General features: G+C 48.0%; 1 protein-coding gene across 12 annotated transcripts in view; it reads left to right on the top strand.

The window, feature by feature from the left end:
- The window catches only part of RIPOR2 (RHO family interacting cell polarization regulator 2), a 118,901-nt gene that overhangs the window by 47,992 nt on the left and 46,880 nt on the right, over window positions 1-24,029 (top strand). For all 12 annotated transcript variants that reach the window (XM_047103107.1, XM_047103111.1, XM_047103110.1 and 9 more), the window contains 7 exons: window positions 7,831-7,957; window positions 9,697-9,852; window positions 10,900-10,978; window positions 13,916-13,939; window positions 15,032-15,085; window positions 18,485-18,634; window positions 22,336-22,399. In XM_047103107.1, the coding sequence (XP_046959063.1) occupies window positions 7,831-7,957; window positions 9,697-9,852; window positions 10,900-10,978; window positions 13,916-13,939; window positions 15,032-15,085; window positions 18,485-18,634; window positions 22,336-22,399 (654 nt within the window). Of the gene's footprint in view, window positions 1-7,830; window positions 7,958-9,696; window positions 9,853-10,899; window positions 10,979-13,915; window positions 13,940-15,031; window positions 15,086-18,484; window positions 18,635-22,335; window positions 22,400-24,029 lie in introns of those variants that run through there.

Genomic DNA, 24,029 nt, shown 5'->3' with positions numbered 1-24,029 from the left:
ACCACTCTCGTTCCACAGACACCAGAATGGAGACCCAGCAGGTTCGGCACTTGCCCAAGACGCCATGTTGGTTCTGCCATCTCTTGCTGACGAGTGAGTCCATGGCGCGTTGTTCGCTAGATTATTTTTAATCCATCCGGGTCACTTGTCTTAGTGTCCTGTGTCATGCGTGCATTTATTATTCGGTTAATGTTGACAACTAAGAAGTAAATATTAGCATTGACTTGATTTATTTTAAAGCACTGCATAAAAAAAATAGCCAATGACTTAAATATATCTACTTTTTTTTTAAAGATTAGTCAACTTCTGTAATAGGCACCTTGCAACCATATAATAAGCAGACGCCTATTTTTAGGATTCATCTTAAATCATCATTTAGCATAGCAGGCTATTTACATCTGGCCCACATGCCTCTTTCAGACAACTGAATTATACTTCTGCTCTTGACCAAGATGGTGGGGGGAGCATAAACAGGATGGCAATGTTAAGAAGCAGAGGAAAGGAACACCAATCAGCCTTGCAGAAGTGACTCAGAAAGTGCAGGGGCGGGGGAGCTGCGTGCGGCATCTTACATGGCCTCGGGATCGGATCACAAAATCGTCAACTCTCAGCCGGTTGTTCGTCGATTCCGCTTTTCCCTTTCAAGTCCTGATTCCCTGGCACTTCCTCTTGCAGAAGGAGTGGGGACTTTTTCTAAAACTTGACAGTGATTTTTTTAAGAGCTTTATTGACGTAGAACTCACATACCGTAGCATTTGCTCACCCGAGTGTACAGCGTGGGCCTTAGGAGATGTGTGCGGTTGTCCGACCGTGACCACAGCACAGTGTTGGCGCGCTCCCAGGGCCCCCCAGAGGTCTCTCCTGCCCCTGTGGCTGCTGCCGTCCTGGCACCAGGCAAACACTTGAATTGATTCTAGCATTTGTTACTTTTGCCGGCACATCACCCAGCAACCTGCCTCCAGACCTGCTATGGTCATCATCCTGTCCCAAAGGATTGGTCTCGCCTAACTTCGGAGAGGACATAGCTTTGAAACTGTGGCCACAGTTGGCTTTTAAGTAGACACTCTCCCCTCGTGAGAAATGCTTCAGTGAGAGCCGAAATATCCTTACCATGGTCACTCAGAAATCACAGATGTCTTATATTTTCTATCAGCAGTGGGAGTCTTCCGGATTTACCTGTATGTGTTCTTAATTAGATTTGGTTACATAAAAAGAGGAAAACGCCGTAAAAACCCTTCTCTTCAGGGGCGCCTGGGTGGCTCAGTCGGTTGGTTTAAGCGTCCCACTTCGGTTCAGGTCACGATCTCATTGTTGAGTTCGAGCCCCCACATCGGGCTCCCTGCTGTCAGCACAGAGCTCACTTTGGATCCTCTGTCTCTCTCTCTCTCTCTCTCTCTCTCTCTCTCTCTCTGCCCCTTGCACACTTGTGTACTGTCTGCCTCTCAAGAATAAATACACATTTAAAAAAAAAACTAGCTTTCTCTTCAAGGGTTAGGGCGATGATGTCCAGCCATTTTGTCATGTTTTAATTTCATGATGTTTGGGTCCTACAAGCCAAGCGTGGACTAATGCTAATTAGTCCCCCATTTCCCCAAGAGAACCCTGGGGTCACCATCAGAGGGGTTTGCTTTGCCTTTGGCCACATCTTAAAATCAGAAATAAAAAGCATATATCACACAGACTGGTTCTATTTCCACTGATTATCCAAAGGAACATATGGAATACGGGGCAGACTTAAGTACCCTTTTTATTGTTATTTATTTTTTTAATGTTTATTTATTTTTGAGACAGAGAGAGACAAAGTGTGAGCAGGGGAAGGGCAGAGAGAGAGGGAGACACAGAATCCAAAGCAGGATCCAGGCTCTGAGCTGTCAGCACAGAGCCCGACGTGGGGCTTGAACTCACGAACCACAAGATCATGACTGAGCCAAAGTCAGACGCTTAACTGTCTGAGCCACCCAGATGCCCCTTAAGTACCCTTTTTGAAGATAGTTTATGAAGAAAGCTGATTTATAACCCTTTCGACAGAGCCCTATAAAAAGAACCTGATAAAAATAAGCAGGTTGCAAAAATTAGCATGCATTATGTTCAGAATCATTGTGTTTTTTCTTAAGTTTATTTCCTTGGGGGGGTTGGGAGGGGGCAGAGAGAAGAGAGAGAGAATCCCAAGCAGGCTCCACACTGTCAGCGGGACTCGAACTCACAAACCATGAGATCATGACCCAAGCTGAAGTGGAGAGTCAGAAGCTCAACCCACTGAACCCCCCGGGCACCCCAATAATTCCCATTTCCTTGAACGAATCTCGGTAGATTTAGCTCTAACAGTCTGATTCACATTCCTTCTAGCTGACTGGACAGTTTGTCCGGTTACTTTACAGGTTGCTCCATGCCTCGGGCCCCCCTCCCTGACCCGGTCGGTGTGGAGACTCTGGCCGGGCAGGTGTCGCAAGGAGGTCAGCCTGCAGCTGGGCTCTCCAGATCCTTACCTTAGCGCACTCGACCTCACGGGTCCCCTAGAGGAACGGTTCAGATTTGGGAGGAGAGGCTTGCAACTCGGGCTCATCAAAGTCACAAGAAAGTATAAGCCAGAATACAGGGTAATAAAGATACAATGGGAGACAGACCCATCGCCAGGACCGAACTTTTCCAAAGTTTTTCTTCCCCTTTTACCACTTCTGCTGGTGCAGCTACCACACGCCGCAGTGTAGACCCTGCTGCGCGCGGGCCTGCCGTGTGATAAAAGCTCGTATTGCCCACCCCGCAAGCAACTGTCCAGGGTTGATTTTTATATCACTCATTCATGTATTCTTAAGAGTCAGCTTATCGCTTCGTTCTTCAGCTAGCCGGCTATTTCCCCCTCTGAATTACACTCATATTGTGGTCGAAACAGGGCAGGAGACCCGGCGGCGTGAGGGGGGACCTCTTCATCCCCTGGTTTCTTTTGATCTGCCTCCGCCCCCACCCCAGACCCTGCCACCTCCAGGCTCTGTGCTCTTCTCCAAGACCTGCCTGCCGATTTGATCAGCTGCCTTCTAATCTAAACCAAGCCCAGGACTTTCCACCGGGGGCGGTGGCTCACAGCCCCCACCGAGGCCCAGTGTACCTGTATCCCCGTGTTATGACGTGTAAAATCCGATACTCGCTTTAATTGCAAAAGCCCCCGGTCTGTGTTTGGTCGGATCCTGTCACTGTGCCACAGAGAAGGAAGCTGCATGTTTCAAAGAGTCGAGAAGAGAAGCAGCTGCGGCTTTCTGGCTGCTTTTCCAAGAGGCTCAGCTCAGAACGGCAGGGCCCGCTCGAGGCAAGGTGCTTGGGATTCTTTCCAGAGGCATCCCATGCTTCCCGTGGAGTGAGGGGTGGAAGGGCAGGGACAGCTGCCTGGAACAGCAGCTGGTGTCCTGGGACAAAGCAGAGTGAGGACCAGACCCGCACTTGACCGTTTGCCTCAGAATGGAAACTGGCCTGGGATTGGTCGGGTACAGAGGAACTCTGGTGTTGGCATCTTTCAGAAGACTGGGCGACGAGTCCAAACGTTTTTTGGAGCCCCAGCAGTTTTAAGTAGCAGCACCCAAAGAAGAGTTGGTTGTTTTCCGAGGAGTTTCTTGCTTACTAGACATGGTATCTGAAGAGCGTTGGCCTCACGTGCTGGGTGCCGCACGTGCTGAGTACCCCCCCCCCCCCACCGCACACAAGTTTTGCAGATGAAATAAAGACTTTGGCACAAAGCTCAGGACTCGTAAGGATGTCACCGGGGGAATCTGAACTGTTCTGGTGTAATGAGAATTTGTGAAACCTGACACATCACTTCTTAGAAGTCAGATTTCTCCTTTGCAAGACTTCTACACAACAGTATAAGTATATATGTTGCCCAGCACGTATCATATATGTTCCTTTTTTGTCCTTTTTTTATGTGTATTTGTTTTTGAGAGAGAGACAGAGCACGAGCAGGGGAGGGGCAGACAGAGGATGTGAAGCAGGCTCCGAGCTGACGGCAGAGAACCAGACATGGGGCTCAAACCCATGAACCGTGAGATCATGACCTGAGCTGAGGTCAGATGCTCAACCGACTGAGCCACCCAGATGCCCCCCGGGCCTATTGTTTTCTAACTGCCACATAGTATTCTATCCCAGGGTTTTGCCGTGATGTATTATCGACTGTTGCTGTAAAAACTGACATTTGTTTCCGTTTTTCCCCTGTTCCACTGCCTGTCATCAACATCCCTGTAAATGCCCCTTTGTGAACTTGAGTCTTTCTCTACAGGACATACTGAAGAGTAGACAGGACATGTTAAAGGATACCAATGTTTAACCTTTTATTTTATTTATGTATTTATTTATTTGAGGGAGAGAGAGAGTGCACGCATGTGAGGGTGAGCAGAGGGGAGGGGCAGAGGGTGGGAGAGAATCTTAAGCAGGATTCGTGCTCAGCACGGAGCCCAATGTGGGGCTCGATCCCACGACCCTGAGACCATGACCGACCCGAAATCAAGAGCCAGACGCTCAACTGACTGAGCCACCCAGGCGCCCCAAATGTTTGACTTTTTAAACAGATCTTCCAAATTGTCCTCCAAACTTTGGAGGATAAACCCAGCTTTAACCCCCTACCCCTACCAGCATCCCAGCATCGATACTCCAGTTCTACTGTGGCCTTCTTTTTCTTTTTTTAAGTTCAAGCGTTCAGGCCAAAGGAGCATGTAAAAGGAAAATGTAAATGACTCAGGTGGGGATGACTGGTTTTAAGTCCTTAGAGCCCTGAAAGGGACCGGTGCAGTTTGGGGGGTGGTTTTGCTGGAAGCTGGGAAGACTGCATCCATGGGACTTCTTAGCGAGCCAGGGAGGAGCCTGCAGACTTTGAGAGCACAGAGGCGGGAGTGGGGTCATCAAAAAGGAGGCAACAGAGCCTTTCAGGTAAATGTGCCAGTGCGGAGAAACTGAGGCAGCCGGAAGGCTGGTGGCAAAGAACTTGCCTCCTTCTGAGTTGCGGGACGGGGTGGTCACGTGGCCCGAATGCCTCCTCCTCTGTCTCCCCGGTCCCAACCTACCCCTTTCTCCAACAGCCGGACTTTGTGTGGGGGGCTGTGCACTTGTGCTCTACGACTCCCCTTGGGCGGCTTGTCAGCCTTCGGGACAGCTGACCCGCAGGATAGAGATCTCGGCCTAAACCAGCTCTCGGCCAAATTCTTGCCTGATAATGATCATTCCTCAGACCAGCGAGCACATTCCTACTGATCGTCCATTCAACATGTAGCTTCCGAGGGTTTTACCCATCCCAAAGCACTTTACAGTCCTAGAATCCTGGACAGGCGTGTGTCTTATTCTCAAGACCCTTATCTGTTGCTGAACGGAGGGAAAAGGTGAATTATTCTACCATCCGGTTCATGGGTTTAATTCATTTAACCAGACATTTAAACTTTGCAAAGAGAAGCCTATTTAAGACCGAACGGTATACGTTAAAAGTTGGAGTTGAGAAGATTATTCTAACTGAAGTTTTAAAATTTCAGCCAACTTGGCATCCTTTTTTTTTTCTTGTCTTTGCTGAGCTAAGAATCAGTTGAGGACCTTTGCAAAACCCCAGTACCCACGTGGCCTTCCGCATTAATTAAATTGAACGCCTGGCCGTAGGATCCAGATGCCCTTAGTGGAAACTACCGATCGAATGGATAAGAGAAAACAAATCTTTGTGGCTTAAAAAAATGATCATGCCATTAAAATATTTCAAATGCTTTACTTCTTCCCCCGTGATCGAAGAATCCCGTAATTGCAACAACAGATCTACTGAGCAATAATTTATAAAGTGAGATACGGTACTAATAAAATTCCCCAAATGTAGACCTTAAGGTGATTATAAAACTGTCGAGTATAGAAATAACGCAAACTAAAGTGTCTTCTTCCTTTTTTTTTAAGTATTCATTTATTTTTTGAGAGAGCGAGCAGGGGAGGGGCGGAGAGAGAGGGGCAGAGCCCCCGAAGCGGGCTCTGCACCGACAGCAGTGAGCCTGACCGGGGTTCCATCTCGCGAACCTTGAGGTCCGGACCTGAGCCGGAGTCGGACACTTAACCGACCGAGCCACCCAGGCGCCGCGACGATAGTGTCTTCTTGATACTCAGGACAGGTTTGATGTAGACACAAAGATGACACAGGCGTGCCGTATGAGCCTGAGACGCAGACGACCCCTTAGTAAGCAGCAGAGAGCCCCTAGAAGGACCTCGTTGAGTCTTGCATTTCTCCCTGCCATCGATGCATGAGGTATTACCTTCACTGCACACACACGCGTGCACACACACATCATCACTTCTTTTATTTTTTTAATGTTTATTTTTGAGAGAGAGAGAAAGAGAGACAGAGCATCGGAAGGGGAGGGGCAGAGAGAGAGGGAGACACAGAGTCCGAAGCGGGCTCCAGGCCCCGAGCTGCACCGAGCCCGACGCGGGGCTCGAACCCGTGAACCGTGAGATCATGACCTGAGCCGAAGTCGGATGCTCAAGCAACTACGCCACCCAGGCACCTCTCCATCGTCACTTTTAAAATGCTAAAGAACGCCAGCAAAACTTAACCTCCCCCCCCCCCCATAGCCGGCATGGAACTGGTGGGGCTGTGGTCCCATCCAGCAAGCCTGGTGCCTGTTGCAAGGCCTGTTGCCAGGTGAGTCAACACCCGGGCTCTGCAAGAATCCCTGTACACCCCAGAGCTGCTTTCTTCTAGAGAGGGAGGGAGGGGGTAGGGACCGAATGAGGGGATTTAGAAACCAGCCAAGGCATGGGGAGGGGCCAGTCCGAGTACGCCCTGGCGAAGTGACTCTTCCATCCCATCTGGAAAGTTCCGCTGCTGTGCCTTTTAGCTTTTCTTGCCTGCTTGCTGGGTCTTTAAAGGACAGTTACTGGTGCTGTTCAAACAGGCCAGGCCGGTGTCTGCTCACTCTGGAAGCCCTCAGTCCTCCCAGAGGCTGCCTCCCCATTCTCCTGGAGCCTGTTCCTCTCCAGAGTGAGGTTCCCTGCTAAGACAATGGTATCTGCTTCCACTCTGCCTGACCTAGGTGGGTAGAATTACCTAACAGCTCAGGCCAGTCCTTTGGGGGAACTAACCTCAGGCTTGTGTCCGCCAGAGTTGTGTTTTGACAATGCCTCTTAGTCATTGGCGTGGTGAGTCTCGACAAAAGCCGAGCAAGAGACTGAAATAGGGGGCGTGCTTTCTGCTGTATTTCCCCCTCCCTTTCCTCCCGCTCCTCCTGCATTCTCATTTAATAACCTACATTATCCCCACTTTTGTGAATGCTCTCTTTACCCGTCTTGTTTCGCAAGGCCGCAACAGTGGCGAGATCGTATCTTTCAAAATATACTTAAGGGTAGAAAGGAGAGCTTAAGTGAATTCATGTCTAAAGAAACCTCGTGTTTTCAGCCATCTGACTTCTAAATGTAGACTCCTACCCTGAGACCTGACTGTGTTTTGAATGGGATGCGGGGCCTGGCCGAAACGTTGACTTGGCCTGTTTGTGTGTTTCTGCTGTTGAATGGAGGTAAACGTTCCGAAGTTTTCGTGTATCTGAGCCTGTCTAAAAAAAAAAAAAAAAATCCCAGAAAAGAAACCTAAAATGACTGATAATTGCGTGCAATTTTCATTTATTTCTGTCTCAGTAGGTGGGTATCTTTTTCTTCTTCACCCGCGAGCTGAATCCTTTGGCTGGAAAGGAACGAGCCCTAGGAAAGAAGACTTACAAACATCTAATGGTCTCATGACTCACCTCACCTCACCTTTGTCGTTGTTGACAAGCTTAGTGTTTTCTCTGCCCGGACCTGCCTGTAATTTGCCATAATCTTTCCACTGTCTTACAGGACTACCAGCCAGGCTCCCAGAAATCATGTTGGTAGGGTCCCAGTCCTTCTCACCCGGGGGACCCAATGGGATCATCAGAAGCCAGTCCTTTGCGGGGTTCAGCGGCCTTCAGGAGAGGCGATCCAGGCAAGTGGTGTGTGGGTCTCTTCCGGGACGCAGCGCGAGAAGGACGTGAGCTCACGCCCTGGAGAGGCTCTGTGAGCACGCAGCCTTGTCAAAACACACACACACGTGCTCTTTGAATCTCTTTCGTGAAACAGACGTAATGCACCAAAAATTAAGCACCGTGGTTTTCTTTTCTGTCATTTCAAATTCCTGCTGCAAAGCAGATGGCTGAGAATCTTGGACAAGCCAGCGGTATCTGTGCATAGCTTTCCCCACCCTCCCACCCCACGCCCCATGCAGCACATTCCCCACGGCATCCAGATTTGGGAGACTGCGTTGGGTACAAGGTTACGCAGCCGGTAAAGACAGCATCTGCACATCAACTCTGGGAAGCAGATGTCATTCGGATACGGGCTCGGGAAGTTAGTCTTCCGCTTTCTCTGGAATCTCCCTTCATCTACGCCAGGACTTGGGGGAACACACGGGTAACGAAATATGTAACATGGAGTAGGTCTGTCGTCGGTTTTTCTGACACAGCAGAGGTCTTACAGGCCCTCGGGCCCTTGTGCTCTGACCTGTCACATCCCCTTTGGTGCGCACGGTTGCGGCAGAGGAAAAGGACAAGTAACCTGGGAGGGGCACAGGGCAGGCACCTGCCACACTCGGAGGTCACGGCTTTCCCGTTGACGGTGGGGTCAGTGAGGTTCTGGCCTCTTGGTCTCCTAATCGGATCAGTAGTTTGGGTCTAAGCTATCAGGTGTCCACCTTCCCACCGCACTCCCTGCCACTAATGTGACGCTAAGTTTTATGTTCTACCTAAAGATAATTTGCTCCATCAAAATCAAGCTGAAAACAAGCTATTGGCCCAGCTACATGGACTTTTCTTTTTTTTTTAATTTTTTTAATGTTTATTTATTTTTGAGAGAGAGAGAGAGAGACAGAGTGCAAGCCGGGAAAGGACAGAGAGAGAGAGAGGGAGACACAGAATCCGAAGCAGGCTCCAGGCTCCGAGCTGTCAGCACAGAGCCCGCTGCAGGGCTCAAACCCACGAACTGTGAGATCATGACCTGAGCCGAAGTCAGATGCCCACGCGCCCCTGGACTTTTCTTTACTGCTGTCTGGAGTTAGCCACATGTCGTGCTTTTACCTTTATCTAAAAACTGTTCAGGAGCACCCGGGGGGCTCAGGCTGTTGAGCAGACTCTTGATCTTGGCTCAGGTCATGATCTCATGGTTCATGGGATCGAGCCTCGATTTGGGCTCTGCACTGACAGCATGGAACCTGCTTGGGATTCTCTGTCTCTCTCTCTCTCTGCCCCTCTTGCACACTTACTCTCTCTCTCTCTCAACAAACATCTAAAAACCAAAACTGTTCATCCACATCCTAGACGAATTTAGTAGACTCTCGTGCCCAAGGTTACGTAGCGCACGTGTTTTTCCATTGGATTATATCCTTCTGCTTCCTCACTTCCTCGGAAGTGTTTGTCCTTGGCTTTCCATAAGGTGTCAGTGGTGTGGCATGTTTCCACGCAGAGCACGGTACCTGACGGGCTAGCCAGGTAGCCTGTCCAGTTCAGGGCAATAAATCTGATAGTACATCTGCTGATAAACTAAACACAGGATGGCTCAGGTTGTGCATATATAAGGGACCGATACCTTCCCCGAAAGACACGAATACAAACACAAGATGATGAAAAAGGCATGTCTTTGCTCAAGTCCTTTTGGACACCGAGACTCACAATTTCTTTTTTCTCTGCGTAGATGTAACTCCTTTATCGAAAATCCCTCCGCTCTCAAGAAGCCTCAGGCCAAACTGAAGAAAATGCACAATTTAGGACACAAAAACAATAACCCTCCCAAAGAGCCTCAGCCTAAGAGGGTAGAAGAGGTCGTCAGAGCCTTGAAAAATGGACTTGAGTAAGAACATTGAACCAACAATACCCTAGAACGTTTCTCCTTTCTAAAGTCCCGGGGGAGGTGGGGAGGTGGGGGCACACAGCAAAGTCTTAGGAGATCATTTTAAAATGTCTATTTCTGTAGTGATATTTCATTCTTTTTTTAAATTTTTTTTTCAACGTTTATTTATTTTTGGGACAGAGAGAGACAGAGCATGAACGGGCGAGGGGCAGAGAGAGAGGGAGACACAGAATCGGAAACAGGCTCCGGGCTCTGGGCCATCAGCCCAGAGCCTGACGCGGGGCTCGAACTCACGGACCGTGAGATCGTGACCTGGCTGAAGTCGGACGCTTAACCGACTGCGCCACCCAGGCGCCCCAAGTGATATTTCATTCTTGCACCGCAACCGAAGAAGCCTTAAATGAGTCCCAAACATGTGAAATATTTGGGGTTTCCACATCATATCCATGACATTGAAGGAGATCTGAACTAGTGATGTGTTTAACTCGGCCTCGAATTGGAGTCCACTTAATTAAACAATGGTGGACAGACTTCTCCATTTTAGTGATTGCTGAGGAAGAGTTCCGAAACCTTCCCAAGTTGTTGTATTATGTCATATTGTGTTGTATATATTATATATATATATAATTATTATTATTATTATTATTATTATTATTATTATTATTTTCCCAGAATAAAATTTCCCTAGAGTGCAGGGTGCCGTATAGAGTCAGTGTTGTATTTAACTAGATAGAATTCTGGGAACCTGGACCCAGGACAGACTCCATAGGTGTTTTGCCCCTTCTCTCCCCATTGGTTTTTCTTTTTGGACTTTCAGCCTCACAGGGTTCTCCTCTTTAACCATCTGGAGAGTACCAGAAGCAACTGCTGGAGCTTTCCAAAAGTTGAGAGATTGGGAAACACACAGCCTCTCTCCCACCGACTTTGCCCTCTGCAGAGCAGGAACCAGATTCTTAATCCCCTTCAGGAGGACAGGGTCAGCACCGGCACCAGATGTCACTTGCCAGGCACAGAGTTCACAGTGGTGTTTCCTGTTGTTTTTTGCAGCGAGTATCTGGAGGTTCACCAGACGGAGTTGGACAAGTTGACGGCTCAGTTAAAAGATATGAGAAGGAACTCTCGCCTGGTAGGTGTCGTTCAAGCAGTAGGATGTTAACACAGTATTCCTTTTTATGGCTAAGTGTCCTTTTCTCTTTGTCCTGGATGGAAATGGGGAGATGGAGAAGGGTACGAGGACAAGGAAGAACCTTTAAGAAAAGCAGGTCATGGGGCGCCTGGGTGGCTCAGTTGCTTGAGTGTCCGACTCTTGGTCTCGGCTCAGATCACGATCTCAGTTTGTGGGTTTGAGCCCCACATTGAGCTCTGTGCTGACAGTGCAGAGCCTGCTTGGAATTCCTCTCTCTCCCTCCTTCTCTGCCCCTCCCTTGCTCTTTCTCTCCCTCAAAATATATAAATAAAACATTATAAAAAATAAAAATAGAAATATCTTTAAAAAAAAGAAAATCAGATCCAAGGGGCAAAGTACTTACTATCCGCTTCCTGATACATATTTGTGAAGGAGGTTATATTTCTTCTTAATGCTTTATTCTTGATACTTTTCAGTATTTTCCAAACATGTTTATGCAGGTAGACTTTATAATCAAGAAAAAATACTGGGGCACGTGGGTGGCTCAGCCGGTTAAGCATCCGACTTCAGCTCAGGTCATGATCTCACTGTTCGTGAGTTCGAGCCCCACGGGGGACTCGGTGCTAACAGCTCAGCACCTGCTTGGGATTCTCTCTCCCTCTCTCTCTGCCCTCGCCTGCTCATACTCTCTCTCCAAAATAAATAAACATTTAAAAGATATTTTAAAAAAAGAGAAAAGATACTAAACAACAGCCACAACCCCCCTGCCCCTCCTCCCAGTAATATAAGGAAAATGCAAAATTGGGGTTGTCCTAGCATATTGTTAGTGCAGAGTTTGGAACCCAGAACCACTAAGAAAATAGTACAGTTCAGTGACGTCAACGAGGGAAAGGAGGAGGCTCCAGTGGTGCCTGTTATGAGAAGCTGGAGGGGCCCCGATCCACTTGAGTTACACGTCCTCCTGCTCAAGATGTTTGTAGATGTCCTCTAGTCCGATGAATCTGTAAAGACTTGTCTGCTTGCAGAGAGGCCTCTAATCTATACACTATTTTATTTTATTTTTAATGTTTATTTATTTTTGAGAAAGAAAGAGACAGAGCGTGAGCGGGGGAGGGTCAGAGAGAGAGGGAGACACAGAATCCGAAGCGGGCTCCAGGCTCCGAGCTGTCAGCACACGGCCCGAAGCTGACTTCAAACTCACAAACCGTGAGATCGTGACCTGAGCCAAAGTTGGATGCTTTAACCAACTGAGCCACCCAGGCACCCCTGTATACACTATTTTAAATGATTTTGTTCAGGGGCACCTGGGTGGCTCAGTGGGTTAAGATCTGACTTTTGGTTTTGGCTCAGGTCACGATCTTGGGTTCGTGAGTTCGAGCCCCGCATCAGGCTCCACTCTGACAGTGCGGAGCCTGCTTGGGATTCTCTCTCTGTCCCTCTCTCTCTGCCCCTCCCCTGCTCGCGCTGTCTCTCTCTGTCTCTCTCTCTCAAAATAAATGAAATAAACTTTAAAAAACGATTTAGTTCCGTTCTAAATGGTCTTACACCAGAATGTTTCGAGGCTTCGGAAAGCCCAGGAAAAGTCTCCATATACTAGAGGGTCCAGCTGTGCGTTCACAGCCGCTGTCTTCTTCTGTTTTAGGAAATTTGCGAAAAAGTGTAGTGGTGTCCTTTCTTGAAGGCTTAGAGGTTAAAAGCTTTGTCGAAGCTAAGGATTTTATACCCTGGTGATGTTAGAGTATGAACTGCCCCATCTCTGTGGGGAGTGGCTCCTCATGGAATGGGCTTCTATGCCCTTGGCCATCCCCAATGGCAACAAATGTGTCTCCTTGGAGAACAGTGGTGAATGGATGGAGGGGCTTCTGCCAGGACCTAGTGTCCCATAAAACCCCTCCCGAAGGGGCTGTGGGAATGGTGTACTGATTACGCTGTGATATTATGAGCACACAGGAAATGAACTTGCTTAAAAAAACATTTTGTGAAAAGCATATCACCGCCCTCCAGAACACTTCTTAAACACCAGTTTTATCTGTTTAAACAGGAAGGCAAGTATTCTTTTAACACATATATCACTGCCGCATTTTATGTTAACTTTTTTTCTTTCTTTCTTTATTTTTTTAATTTTTTTAATTTTTTTATTTTTTTTTATTCTTTTTATTTTTTTTTATTTTTAACGTTTTTTATTTATTTTTGAGACAGAGAGAGACAGAGCATGAACGGGCGAGGGGCAGAGAGAGAGGGAGACACAGAATTGGAAGCAGGCTCCAGGCTCTGAGCCATCAGCCCAGAGCCTGACGCGGGGCTCGAACTCACGGACCGCGAGATTGTGACCTGAGCTGAAGTCAGACGCCCAACCGACTGAGCCACCCAGGCACCCCTTCTTTATTTAAAAGTTAACATGGGGGCACTTGGGTGGCTCAGTCAGTTAAGCATCCGACCTCGGCTCAGGTCATGGTCTCACAGTTCATGGGTTTGAGCCCCAGTCAGGCTCTGTGCTGACAGCTCAGAGCCTGGAGCCTGTTTCAAATTCTGTGTCTCCCTCTCTCTCACTCTCTCTCGCTCTCTCTTGCTCTCTCTGCCCCTCCCCTGCTCATGCTCTGTCTCTATCAAAAAAATAAACATTAAAAAAATTAAAAGTTAACATGAATTTATGTGTTCCTCAATATGTAAGAGAGGAGAGCTAAAAGCAAGTGAAACCCTTAAAGCTCCCAGCATGTAGAGAGATTGGGGTGGAATTCTAGAGACACGGAGTATAAATAAATATTGGCTCTTAAAAGTACTCTTACCGCTATTTGAAATAACCCAGTAGAACTTGGCGAGTTTGATCATCATTTCACTGGTAATGCAGAAATGCAGACTAAACCCCTCTGTTCATATCAGTAACAATTTTGAGGAGAATAAGTTTTAATCCCAACACTCTTTTTTTTTTTATTTTAGGGTGTCCTGTATGACCTAGACAAGGTAAGTTATCATTCTGTGCCGAGAGTTGCTGGAAAATAAGTACTGAATCTTTGAATAGAGGTCAGTGATGTCCTCTTAGGCATAACAAGACCTCAGAGAACTGAGGATTTTTCTAAGCCTAGGAAAAGTCATGCTTTTCTCTAATGAGGGGGTACCATCATGTAGCTCCAATGACGTCTTTAAGGTCACTTCCATAAAAGTGCCACCTGGTTGGAGGGTTCTCAGTGTGCTGATGAGTTTCAGGACTTCCCAGGTATTTAAGCACCTTACCTGTGCCCCTTCTAAATATGGACTGTACTGTTTCATCAAGCCAAAGATGTCCTTGATTGGAAAATACACTGGTATTTTATATGCGCCTAAGAGGGAAAAAAGTGATTCCAGTTAAATCCTGGCACCATTTTTTTTTCTTTTCATTTAAAATTTGTATTGTATGCCTCAGGACAAAGCCCTTCGAGCTTTCTTTTCGTTGTAGATTTTGTTTTTGTTTCTTTCAATATGCTGCTGTCCCCTTCCCATGCCTTTCTGTAGATGCAGAGAAAGTTTTAATGCTGAATCATGGTATGATGGTTTTTTTGAAGACATTTTAAAGGGTAATTAAATTGAATGCGTGTAATAACAGTATTTATAACTCAAACGAAGGGATGACACATAGAACCACTGTGATTATCTGTGAGTGTGCACCGGCAGTAGGGATTGTAAAATGCACCCCTGTTTCAGAGACACTAAAAGGTAGGGGGGTGAGTTCATCTTAGAGGTGATAGAATGGAGGGATTGAGGTCTAGCCCAACATGATACCGTCCTGCCAGAGACCCAGTGAGTTCCATTTGATTGGCTTCCCTCGATGTTCCACACAACGATTCCAATAACCAGCTCGAGTTCATCTGTCGGAATATTTATTCCATGTTTCAGAAAATACTTCCTGAATCGTTCATAGAGAGTCTCTGAAATAGCCAAGATTGGAAGAAAGGGGGGATGGTTCGCATTTTCTGGTACTTCTGAGTAGGAGAGCGGGGAGAGGATATTCCTGCCAGTCTAGATGGGTTAAACTGTAAATGGCTGCATTTTTTTTCAAACTTCTTTTTTTATTTCCAGCAAATTAAAACGATCGAAAGATACATGAGACGCCTGGAGTTTCACATCAGTAAGGTAATGGAAGTTCCTGTTGTCTTGCTTCTGTGTTTCCGTTCTCAGTCACTAATCACTACGCCTTGGGCCTAAGCGTGGCATCTAGTCCGTGGACAATTTCTTACCTAATTGACTCCTAGCAGTTAAGTCTTCCAACAGGCAGTAAAAATGGAGACAAACAAGACTTAGGAGCCTGACAGTCCGGCATTGTACCGACCCTACTCAGTTCAACAGACATTAAGTGCTTCCCGTGAGGCACCCACAGTGCCTCCTGCTGGGCTTTTAGTCTCCACGTAGTCTTGGTAAAGACTGAACCAAACGGACCTAGGAGAAACTTCACGCTTGCGTAACTTGACCTCCGGGCACGCATACAACTCGGTACCCCGGAAACTTCTTCGTGAAGGCCGTATAAGTACTTACGGATGCTGCCATGTACCTCTCTAACCCTGTCGAGCGCTCAGTTCCTTCTGCCCTTCCTCGCATGACCTCTTCATCTTTGTCGCCCGCATAGATGGGGGCCATTTTGCCAGGCTCCCTGACACCCAGCCCTGAACCCTACAGATAGTTCACTGATGGTCCAGCCAGCCTTGTGTGGGGTGGGACTTTGTCACCCCTTGTTCTGAACACTTAAGAGAGTTACCGGGACAGCCTGGAAATATTTCCCTTTGGGAGCCACTAAGTCACACCAGTGGCTATTCCTGTCTGCATCCCCGTGCGGCAGCCTCTCTTCCAAGTACGGAGACTGGACACTTCAGCCGATCTCTGTGCTAGGAGTCAGAAGCCCTGGATTCCAGGCGTGTACTCTCTGGCCTCTATCACCTACGTGGACCTGAGTGTTCCACTCTGTGAAATGGGGCTGGGAGGTGCACGTGTTCAGTCTAAATGACCCCAAGAGTTCCTTCATTTTAAAATTCTGTGATGATTTATGCGCACGTAAGCACATGTATCTATAACTGCCTTTGTGTGTTCCCACTCTGACAAATCCCTTTTCCCTCCGCAAATCTGAAACCGCTCCAATTTCTGTTAATAAATAAAACAATGACATCCATCAGAAGGTATCCGTGTGGCCGGCAAGTGTTGGCAGATTGAAACCCAGCAAGAAGGCACAACCCTGCATTAGGTAGGAGTGAATTTACCCATCTTGTATCCATCGTTGTTAAACACAACAATCCCGGCGGCTGTTAAAGGTTGGTAGCGGTCTGTTTGCAACACCTATATACAGCATGCCTCACAAATTATAGTCAACCGAGTGAGTCAGTCCGTTTATTTGCTGAGAGCCACTGCTGACTTAGAGTCGAGACAGATGCTTGCCTACAGACGGGCCCGTTTCTGCTCAGGTGAGTACTTGGTAACCCTTTATCCTAAAGGTGAACTTCATTTGGCTAGGATAGGTTGATATTGAAATGAAAACGAAGAATTAACCTATCTTTAAATGCAAAGTAGTAGACTACATCATCAGGGCTAAACCAGCACCCCGCCAGCAGCTTCCTTGTAGACGGGATTACAGACTCGGAGTTCTTGGCAAACCCGGCCACAGGGGGGAAAGGTTGAAGGCACAGGCTTCCAGGGGATTACCTGGGTACAACCGCCTGACCTGCGCTGGAAGAGGTATCAGCTCTTGCGCTTCTAAGAGTTTCGTGGGGACCTCCCGCGTCAGAAGGATCTGCAGCGTTTATTTAAAACTTCAGATGCCCAGCCCAGCCCTAACCTCCTGAATCAGCATCTCAGAGTGGGGCCTGGCCATCAGCGTGGTAATGAGCTCACCAAGTAAGGCTGAGTTTAACTTTTAAGTATGGGAACCACCTTCTGTGCCGGTCATCAGCCCAACGATTTTATCGGCACATCACCACCCCTGAGTCTTAGGTCTCCCCCTTAATCAGGCACGAATCCATCGGCCCCAAAGATGAAAGGCTGCTTCCCGGAGTCTGGCAATTGCTCTCAGCAGAGCGCAGTGAACTGTTGAAGAGCGACAGAGAATCCTGTAACCAGAGAATAATTTGCAGTCTCTTAACGTTCATCTTCTAAGCTGAGTGTGATGACGTCTAATGTAGAGACCGCAACTGGGGAAAACCACACCACTGGCGGGTCCTACTGATGCTTTTTAGCGAGCGCCCCAAAACTCGCCTTCAGAACCAAAGAGGAATCTTCGGCTCCAAAACCCATGACATTTACCTCGACCGTCTTCTGGCTCTGTAGCTTTTGGAGGCAGTGGAGTGCGTACGGAAAGGAAAACAAGTAGCCCGAGGCAGGCTTCCTGGTCTCATGGATTCCCTTTGCTTCTGCTCACGCCCGGTGCTAGTGTCCTTTTAATCTGCCTGCAAGCTGCTGTAGTTAACTGGGTCGCGTGTGGATAATGGAGGACGGTCCAAGCCTGTGCACCCACACGTGACCGGGAGTAACGAGGTTCTCTCGGTGTAGGCACATTTGGAGATGGCCTGTGCTGTGGGGCTGCCCTCTCCTGCTCGGGATGTTGAGTAGCCGTGGCCTCTATACCTACCAGATAGCAGCAGCACCTCTCCCTGTGCCACGGGAAACAAAACGGCCCCCGCTTTTGCCAAAAGTCCCCTGGGTGTCAAAACAGCCTTGGGTTGATTGAACATCCCTGCCTTAGAGGCATTAAGTGATTATCAGGCTTATAGAATGAGTATGGTTGATAGTCATTTGCGGAAGGTTTATTATCATCTGGAGGCATAGGTGTAGAGGTGTAGGAGGAAAATGTTCACGTCTATTGTGAGGCTCTTTATTGAAAATGATTTTTGTAAAATCTTGGCTCAATTTTTTAAAATGTTTTTTAATGTTCATTTATTTTTGAGAGACAGAGAGAGATAGAGCATGAGTGGGGGAGGGTCAGAGAGAGAGGGAGACGCAGAATCGGAAGAAGGCTCCAGGCTCTGAGCTGTCAGCACAGAGCGCGACGCGGGGCTCGAACCCACGGACCGCGAGATCATGACCTGAGCCGAAGTCGGACGCTTAAGCGACTGAGCCACCCAGGCACCCCTCAATTTCTTTTTTTTTAATTGATAAATTTACATGTGTGGATATCACCTTGTGACAGTCCTCTTAAAATAAAGTGATAATAGCCTCGTATCAACACTTCCAGCGTTTTTTTGCTTATGAAGAAGACCCCTGCCTTCGTTATCTAGTACGCATCTCACGCAGCCACCGGTGTTCAGCTCATTTCCATTTTGTGCCACTTGAAAAGACAGCTCAGATTAAAATCTGCTTCAAAATGGAAAATGGATCCCAGTAGCTAAAACAAAAACGATTGGTCTCTGTCTGAAAGGATGACGCTTCTGCCAAGAGTCCCTTGTTGAGGTCGGAAACGTAAATACCTTAAGCACGTAGCCATGGCCTATGTAACTTCTTCCAAGTGAGATGAAATGTTTACATCCCTTGTGTGCCCTCTTGTGATTCTGACAGGTGGACGAACTCTACGAAGCTTACTGTATCCAAAGACGCCTCCAAGACGGTGCCAGCAAAATGAAGCAAGCCTTCGCAGCCTCCCCGGCCAGCAGAGCTGCCCGGGAGAGTCTGTCCGAGATCAGTCGCAGCTACAGGGAGTACACGGAGGTACGCGCAGGTCTGCTCAGCAGCTTAAGCCCCCCCAGGCCCCCCACCCCGGGATTGTCAGAATCGCTGGTCACCGCCAGCAACAAGGGGAGCGGCAGCCTCCGGCCCCATGCTAGTCTTCAGGGAGGTGTTTTACTGTTGGCCTCTCTCCTGTTGGTTTGAGGCTGTCCGTGGAATTATTTAAGATGACTGCTGGGTAGTTTGGTCGGTTGTATTTTTGTTCAGAGTCTTCGTTAGACCCCGCAGCCTTTATTGGCTTTTCTCAGTCCCCGAACGTCGCCTGTCAGAAACCCGTTTCCTAGTGCCTTGGAACATGCTCGCTCACAAGCTTGTAAAACCCTAAGACTAGATTCTACGAAGCCATTCGCTCTTGTGTGCTCGTGCTGCCTTGTACTCTTTGCACACGTAGGCTGCAAACGCTTGTCGGAAATTTCAGTGAATGCGCGAGTCAGCCGCGATGCCCTGGTTTTTGACGTTTAAGTGCGCTTCCAAATTTTCTAGCGTGTGGTCGAATCTGGCTTTATTCCTGGAAGTCGAACAGACCCGGGGGGTAAGATGGCTTCCCTGGATGTCGGGTATCGCTAAGCCTCCTGCCCAGGATTATTTTATTGTAAGGAAGTTCCCTTCTATCTTAAAGGAGGCAAGATAAAGAACCCTGAGCAGAAGTGTGCTCTCCTGGCTTCTGTCTCTGAGGCCCAAACATATGACACAGGGAGATCTTCAGTCCTCCTGGGGTCACCTGATACCAAGTGTCTTTGATGAAAGCTGAATTATTAAAGCAGCTTGTCTCACTAGCCCGTGAGTCTGCTCACCGATCGAATTCCATGAATGAAGTCATCAGCCCCATGAGGGTCTGCTGGACAGTTCCCAGAGCGGAGCGTCTGTCACGGCCCTGCGGCGGGAGGGACCTCACGGGTCACTTTGTATGGTCATTCAAGCTGCGCCTCTGGTCGGAACCGTTAGTCCCTTTCCGTGGTCTGAAATGGGCTTCTTTACCTATGTTCCCCTTTCAGAACAACGCTTTTTAAATGCATGAAATAAAATACAAAGAATCCAGGAATTCAAAAGAAACCAATTATCCTGAAACAGATATTTCAATATTAGCCGTCCAGTTGTCAAAATACCTTAAAAAGCAAAATATTTTGATTATCATGCTATGCTTTAGTTCTGCCGCTTTATTAGCACATCAACGTTAAGTTATAAGATCTAGCAGTGCCTCTACTTGTTTGAAGTTATAAGATTTTAAAGCAGCAAAAAGTATAAGTTATTTTTCAAGGTACCTAGAACAAATGATGTGACCAGGAACATGCCTGTGATTTCTGTCCGTGTCAGAGTCACAGGTACTGGTCATACTGCTGGGGCTTCCTTTCTACATTTGTGACACTTCAACATGGGATAAGTTTCAATTAGAGGTTGGGAAACAGCAGACGTTTCTTTTCCTCGCCCAAGTTGGTGAACCCAGGGGTTGAGGATCTCTGGCTTAGAAGTAGCCCAGGCTGGTTCATGAGACCACCTTTCTCCATATTCATGAAATAAAAAGAGCAGTTATAGAGGTCGTTCAGAGTCCACGAGCAGATAACGGACCGGCAGGAGCTTCCTGTCCTGGAACATTTGCTAGCCGTTTTGGAAACACCTGCCCTTGGTCAAGTGCCAAAACATGGCATCACAGTCTGCTCGCAAATTCAAAGATGTAGATTACAATTTCAGCAAGGGGGACTTCTGCCTTAGAGAAGAAAGTGTCGGATTTCTGCAGGGCCCTACCTCACTTGACATCAGGTGGGTTTGTGTCTTCCCAGAACTGCAAAGCCAGGATTTGATAGCAAAGAATGTTTAGGGCAAGAAGGCTCTGGATGCTTCCGCAGGTGCAGCCATGTTCATCGGTCGCTGCACGGGCGAGATGGAAGCAAATCCTGTCCACAGAGGTCCTCAGCCGCTAAACTAGCTGGCCCCAAGGTTTTTTTGAAGACACTGGTGCCAATCCTGGCTTGCATGATAATATCACTGGCCTTTTCGGAGAGTGTAACGTGTTCTTTCACAGAAACACACGATGCTCTAAGAAAAGAGGTTTATAATACCGAGGGTTTGCTTTCAAAGCTTTCGAGCAACACAGAGCTCAGACTTCGGGAAGTTTCCCCCAGGTTTGCGAAGCTGTTTCAGGCACTGAGAGCTTACAAGGGGAAAGACAATGCCATTCTCTTTGCGTCCCATTCAGGCACCAGTTCAGAAGAGTGATCTTTTGGGGCAGAACAAAGGAACGAGTAGGAGAAGCAGTAGCCTTACAGATCAGTCCTGAAGTTCTCAGCAAACAAAATGTAAAGGGAGCCATCCCTGTCAGCACCCTGGGCTGGCCCCACCCCACCCCACCCTCACTCCCATCATGGAGGCTGACTGCTGAGGGGGAAGCCTGCAGGTGCCCCGCCTGGGGGAGGGGGCGGGCATGGGCACCGATGCTTCCTGCAGCCGAGGTGGTCTCCGGAGCTTAAGCTGGTCGACCTGCAGAGGGGCCCCGTGGGGAGAGCCCCCCCCCCCCGCCAGGGTGCTTTTCCTTTTCTGATCTCCAGTGGCTCTGTTTGGGTCATCAGATACTGAGGAGGCAGGGTGAGGGCAATGACGAGTCTAACCACACACTGAGATAGTGTCCCTTCTTCTGCCTTCAGTGTCCCCTCAACTCCAGAGTCAGCAGAGGACTCTCGTCACACCCAGGAATCACTTCCGGGCACCTCAGGAGCCCCGCGTCACTCATAGAGCACAGTGCTATTTTTGCCGCCCCCCCCCCCCGTTTTTATTAAGAAAAATTTCCAATCGACAGAACAGTCAAGACTAGCGTAATAAACACCATCTACCTTTACGGAGGTTGACCAGTTGGTAACAGTTTGCCCCATTTGCTTTCCTTCTCTCACATAGGCCCAATTTTTTCTTTTTCTTTTCTTTTTTTTTCTTGTTGAGTCATTTGACAGTCACTAGTAGACATTATGACACTTCACAGTAAGTATTTCAGCGCCGATCCCATAATGGCAACCCGTGTAATCTGTGTATCCCTTGCACAAACACACAGCATTGTCACAAGTAAGAAAATTAATCCACTCAACAGAGTTATCAAAGAGCCTGTGCATTTCCAGACGTCCCCTATTTGGTCCAGTAATGTCTTTTCTGTCTTAGTTTGTTGTCCTTCAAATCAGGATGCAGTGAAAGTCAACAGGTCGCATCTGGTTGTTATGTCTCTTTAGCCTCTTCTGTCGAGAACTTCTTCCCCCCGCCCCGCCCCCCAACATTGACCTTCCGTAGAATCCGGGCCAGTTCTTCCAGCATGTCATGTTTTGGATTCGTCTGTCCATGGCACAATTTGATGACATAACTGATGCACCATCTGAAGGCAACCCAGCAAGGCTTCTGTTGCAGTAGGTCCCGGAGTCAGCAACGCAACAGCCTTGATCTTCTCCATTTAGGAGAAGACCGCTTTCCCGCTTCTCTAGCATCCCAGTCCTCGTTGTTGCGCATGGAAATAATTGAACTTGTTCTAGGCTCTGAATTTCCTGTGCAGCATTTTGTCAAGAAGGCTTCTCCGGCAGTGCTGGAGACTCCAGGAGCCTCCTGGAATTCAAGCACTAGTTACTTGTTTGCAGCCGAGAGAACGTCGTGCGCCTTGAGCTGTTGTGGGAGAAGAGCCTAGGTCTGATGCCACTCTTTTGTCCTCTCCACAGAACATGTGTGCCATTGAAGCAGAGCTGGAGAACCTGCTGGGGGAGTTCTCCATCAAGATGAAAGGTACTCGGGGCGCCCGGGGGGGCTCAGTCAGTTACGCGTCTGACTCTTGATCTCAACTCAGGTCATGATCTCACGGTTCATGGGTTCGAGTCCCGTGTCAGGCTCAGTGCTGATAGCAGAGATTGCGTGGGATTCCGCGTCTCCCTCTCTCTCTGCCCCTCCCCTGGTCACGCTCTGTCTGTCTGTCTGTCTCTCTCTCAAAATAAATAAATAAACTAAAAAAAAAAGATGAAAGGTATTTTTCCCCCACAGAGAGTCAGGAGCCATCTCCACAGACAGAGCTCACACTATTTTTATTTTTCTTGCAAAGGCACTGTGCCGCCACCTTTACCCCTCCCCATTTATGTTAATGTATTGATGTTCCAGAACCTTCTGGTCCTAAGACTTGCCTGCATCCTTGAATCTTTATAATGGCAGAATCTCAGACATACACAGAAGTGAAGAGAATTTACAGCGAGCCCCATATCACCTAGATTTAATAATTAGCAAGATTTTGCCACATTTGCTTCATTTGGTTTTTTCCTTTGATGATGTATAGCCCAGATATGAGTCTGCCTGTATATATTTCAATATGCATCCCTTAAAGAATAGGGACATCTTGGGGTGCCTTGGTGGCTCGGTCGGTTAAGCGTCCGACTTGAGCTCAAGTCATGATCTCATGGTCCGTGAGTTCAAGCCCCATGTTGGGCTCTGTGCTGACAGCTCAGAGCCCGGAGCCTGCTTCTGATTCTGTGTCTCCCTCTCTCTGCTCCTCCCCCATTCATGCTCTGTCTCTCTCCGTCTCTCAAAAATAAATAAAAATGTAAAAAAAAATAAAAAAAAAAAGAATAGGGACATCTTCTCCCATAACCACAATGCCCAGTATTATCATGTCTAATGAAACGAACATGCCTTTGTTATTAATCTGTTCCCTGATCCAAGTTTCCCAGTTGTCTCAAAAATGCTTTGTATGGTTGGTATGTTGACATCGGGATCCACATGAGGTCCAGGCATCATAAGTGGTCATTCGGTGTCTCTCTTAGGCTTGCGATCACCTAACACAGACCCTTCCCATTTTCTTCCTACCGTCGACTTGGCATAGAAACCGTTGTATAGAGTATCCCACACCTAGATTTGTCTTCTGGCTTCTCTGTGGTGTCACTTCAGTTACTCCTTTGCACTCGTGTTTTCTGTAAACTACCCACCAGTTACTTCCTTTTATTCATCTCTAGTGTTAAACCCACAAAGGTCTCTGCGTTTTCCTCTTTTTCCCAGTGCGTCTGTGGTGTTTGCTCTGGCAAGTTCCAACCTAGAAGCATGATGGGGTTATATTTGTAGCGCGGCATCTTCAGAACAAACAAGGCGTGCTCGCTGTAGCAGACGGAGCATCTGCCGGGCCTCGCGGGCAGGGCTCTCAGATCAGCAACGGCAAATCCGTCGAGTTTTGAGTTTGCGCCCATTGACTGCAGCGGCGAGGGCTGGGCGCAGGCGGTTCCGGTCCTCGGGTTTCGTCGGCAGCCTGATGCCTGGCTTGTTGCTAATGGGAACTTAATCACCCTCTTGCCTACTTTTTGCAGTTAAGGGAGTAGAGAAGGGGTACTTTTTCAAGTGTTCAACAGGAGACTTTCGTTTTCGAATCTGTCATTTAAGT

The sequence above is a fragment of the Lynx rufus genome, unplaced genomic scaffold, assembly GCF_022079265.1.
Source record: "Lynx rufus isolate CCGP_SWC_20201006 ecotype Redwood Valley unplaced genomic scaffold, mLynRuf1.p SCAF_6, whole genome shotgun sequence".
Classification (NCBI taxonomy): domain Eukaryota; kingdom Metazoa; phylum Chordata; class Mammalia; order Carnivora; family Felidae; genus Lynx; species Lynx rufus.
This window is presented reverse-complemented; position numbering and strand designations above follow the sequence as displayed.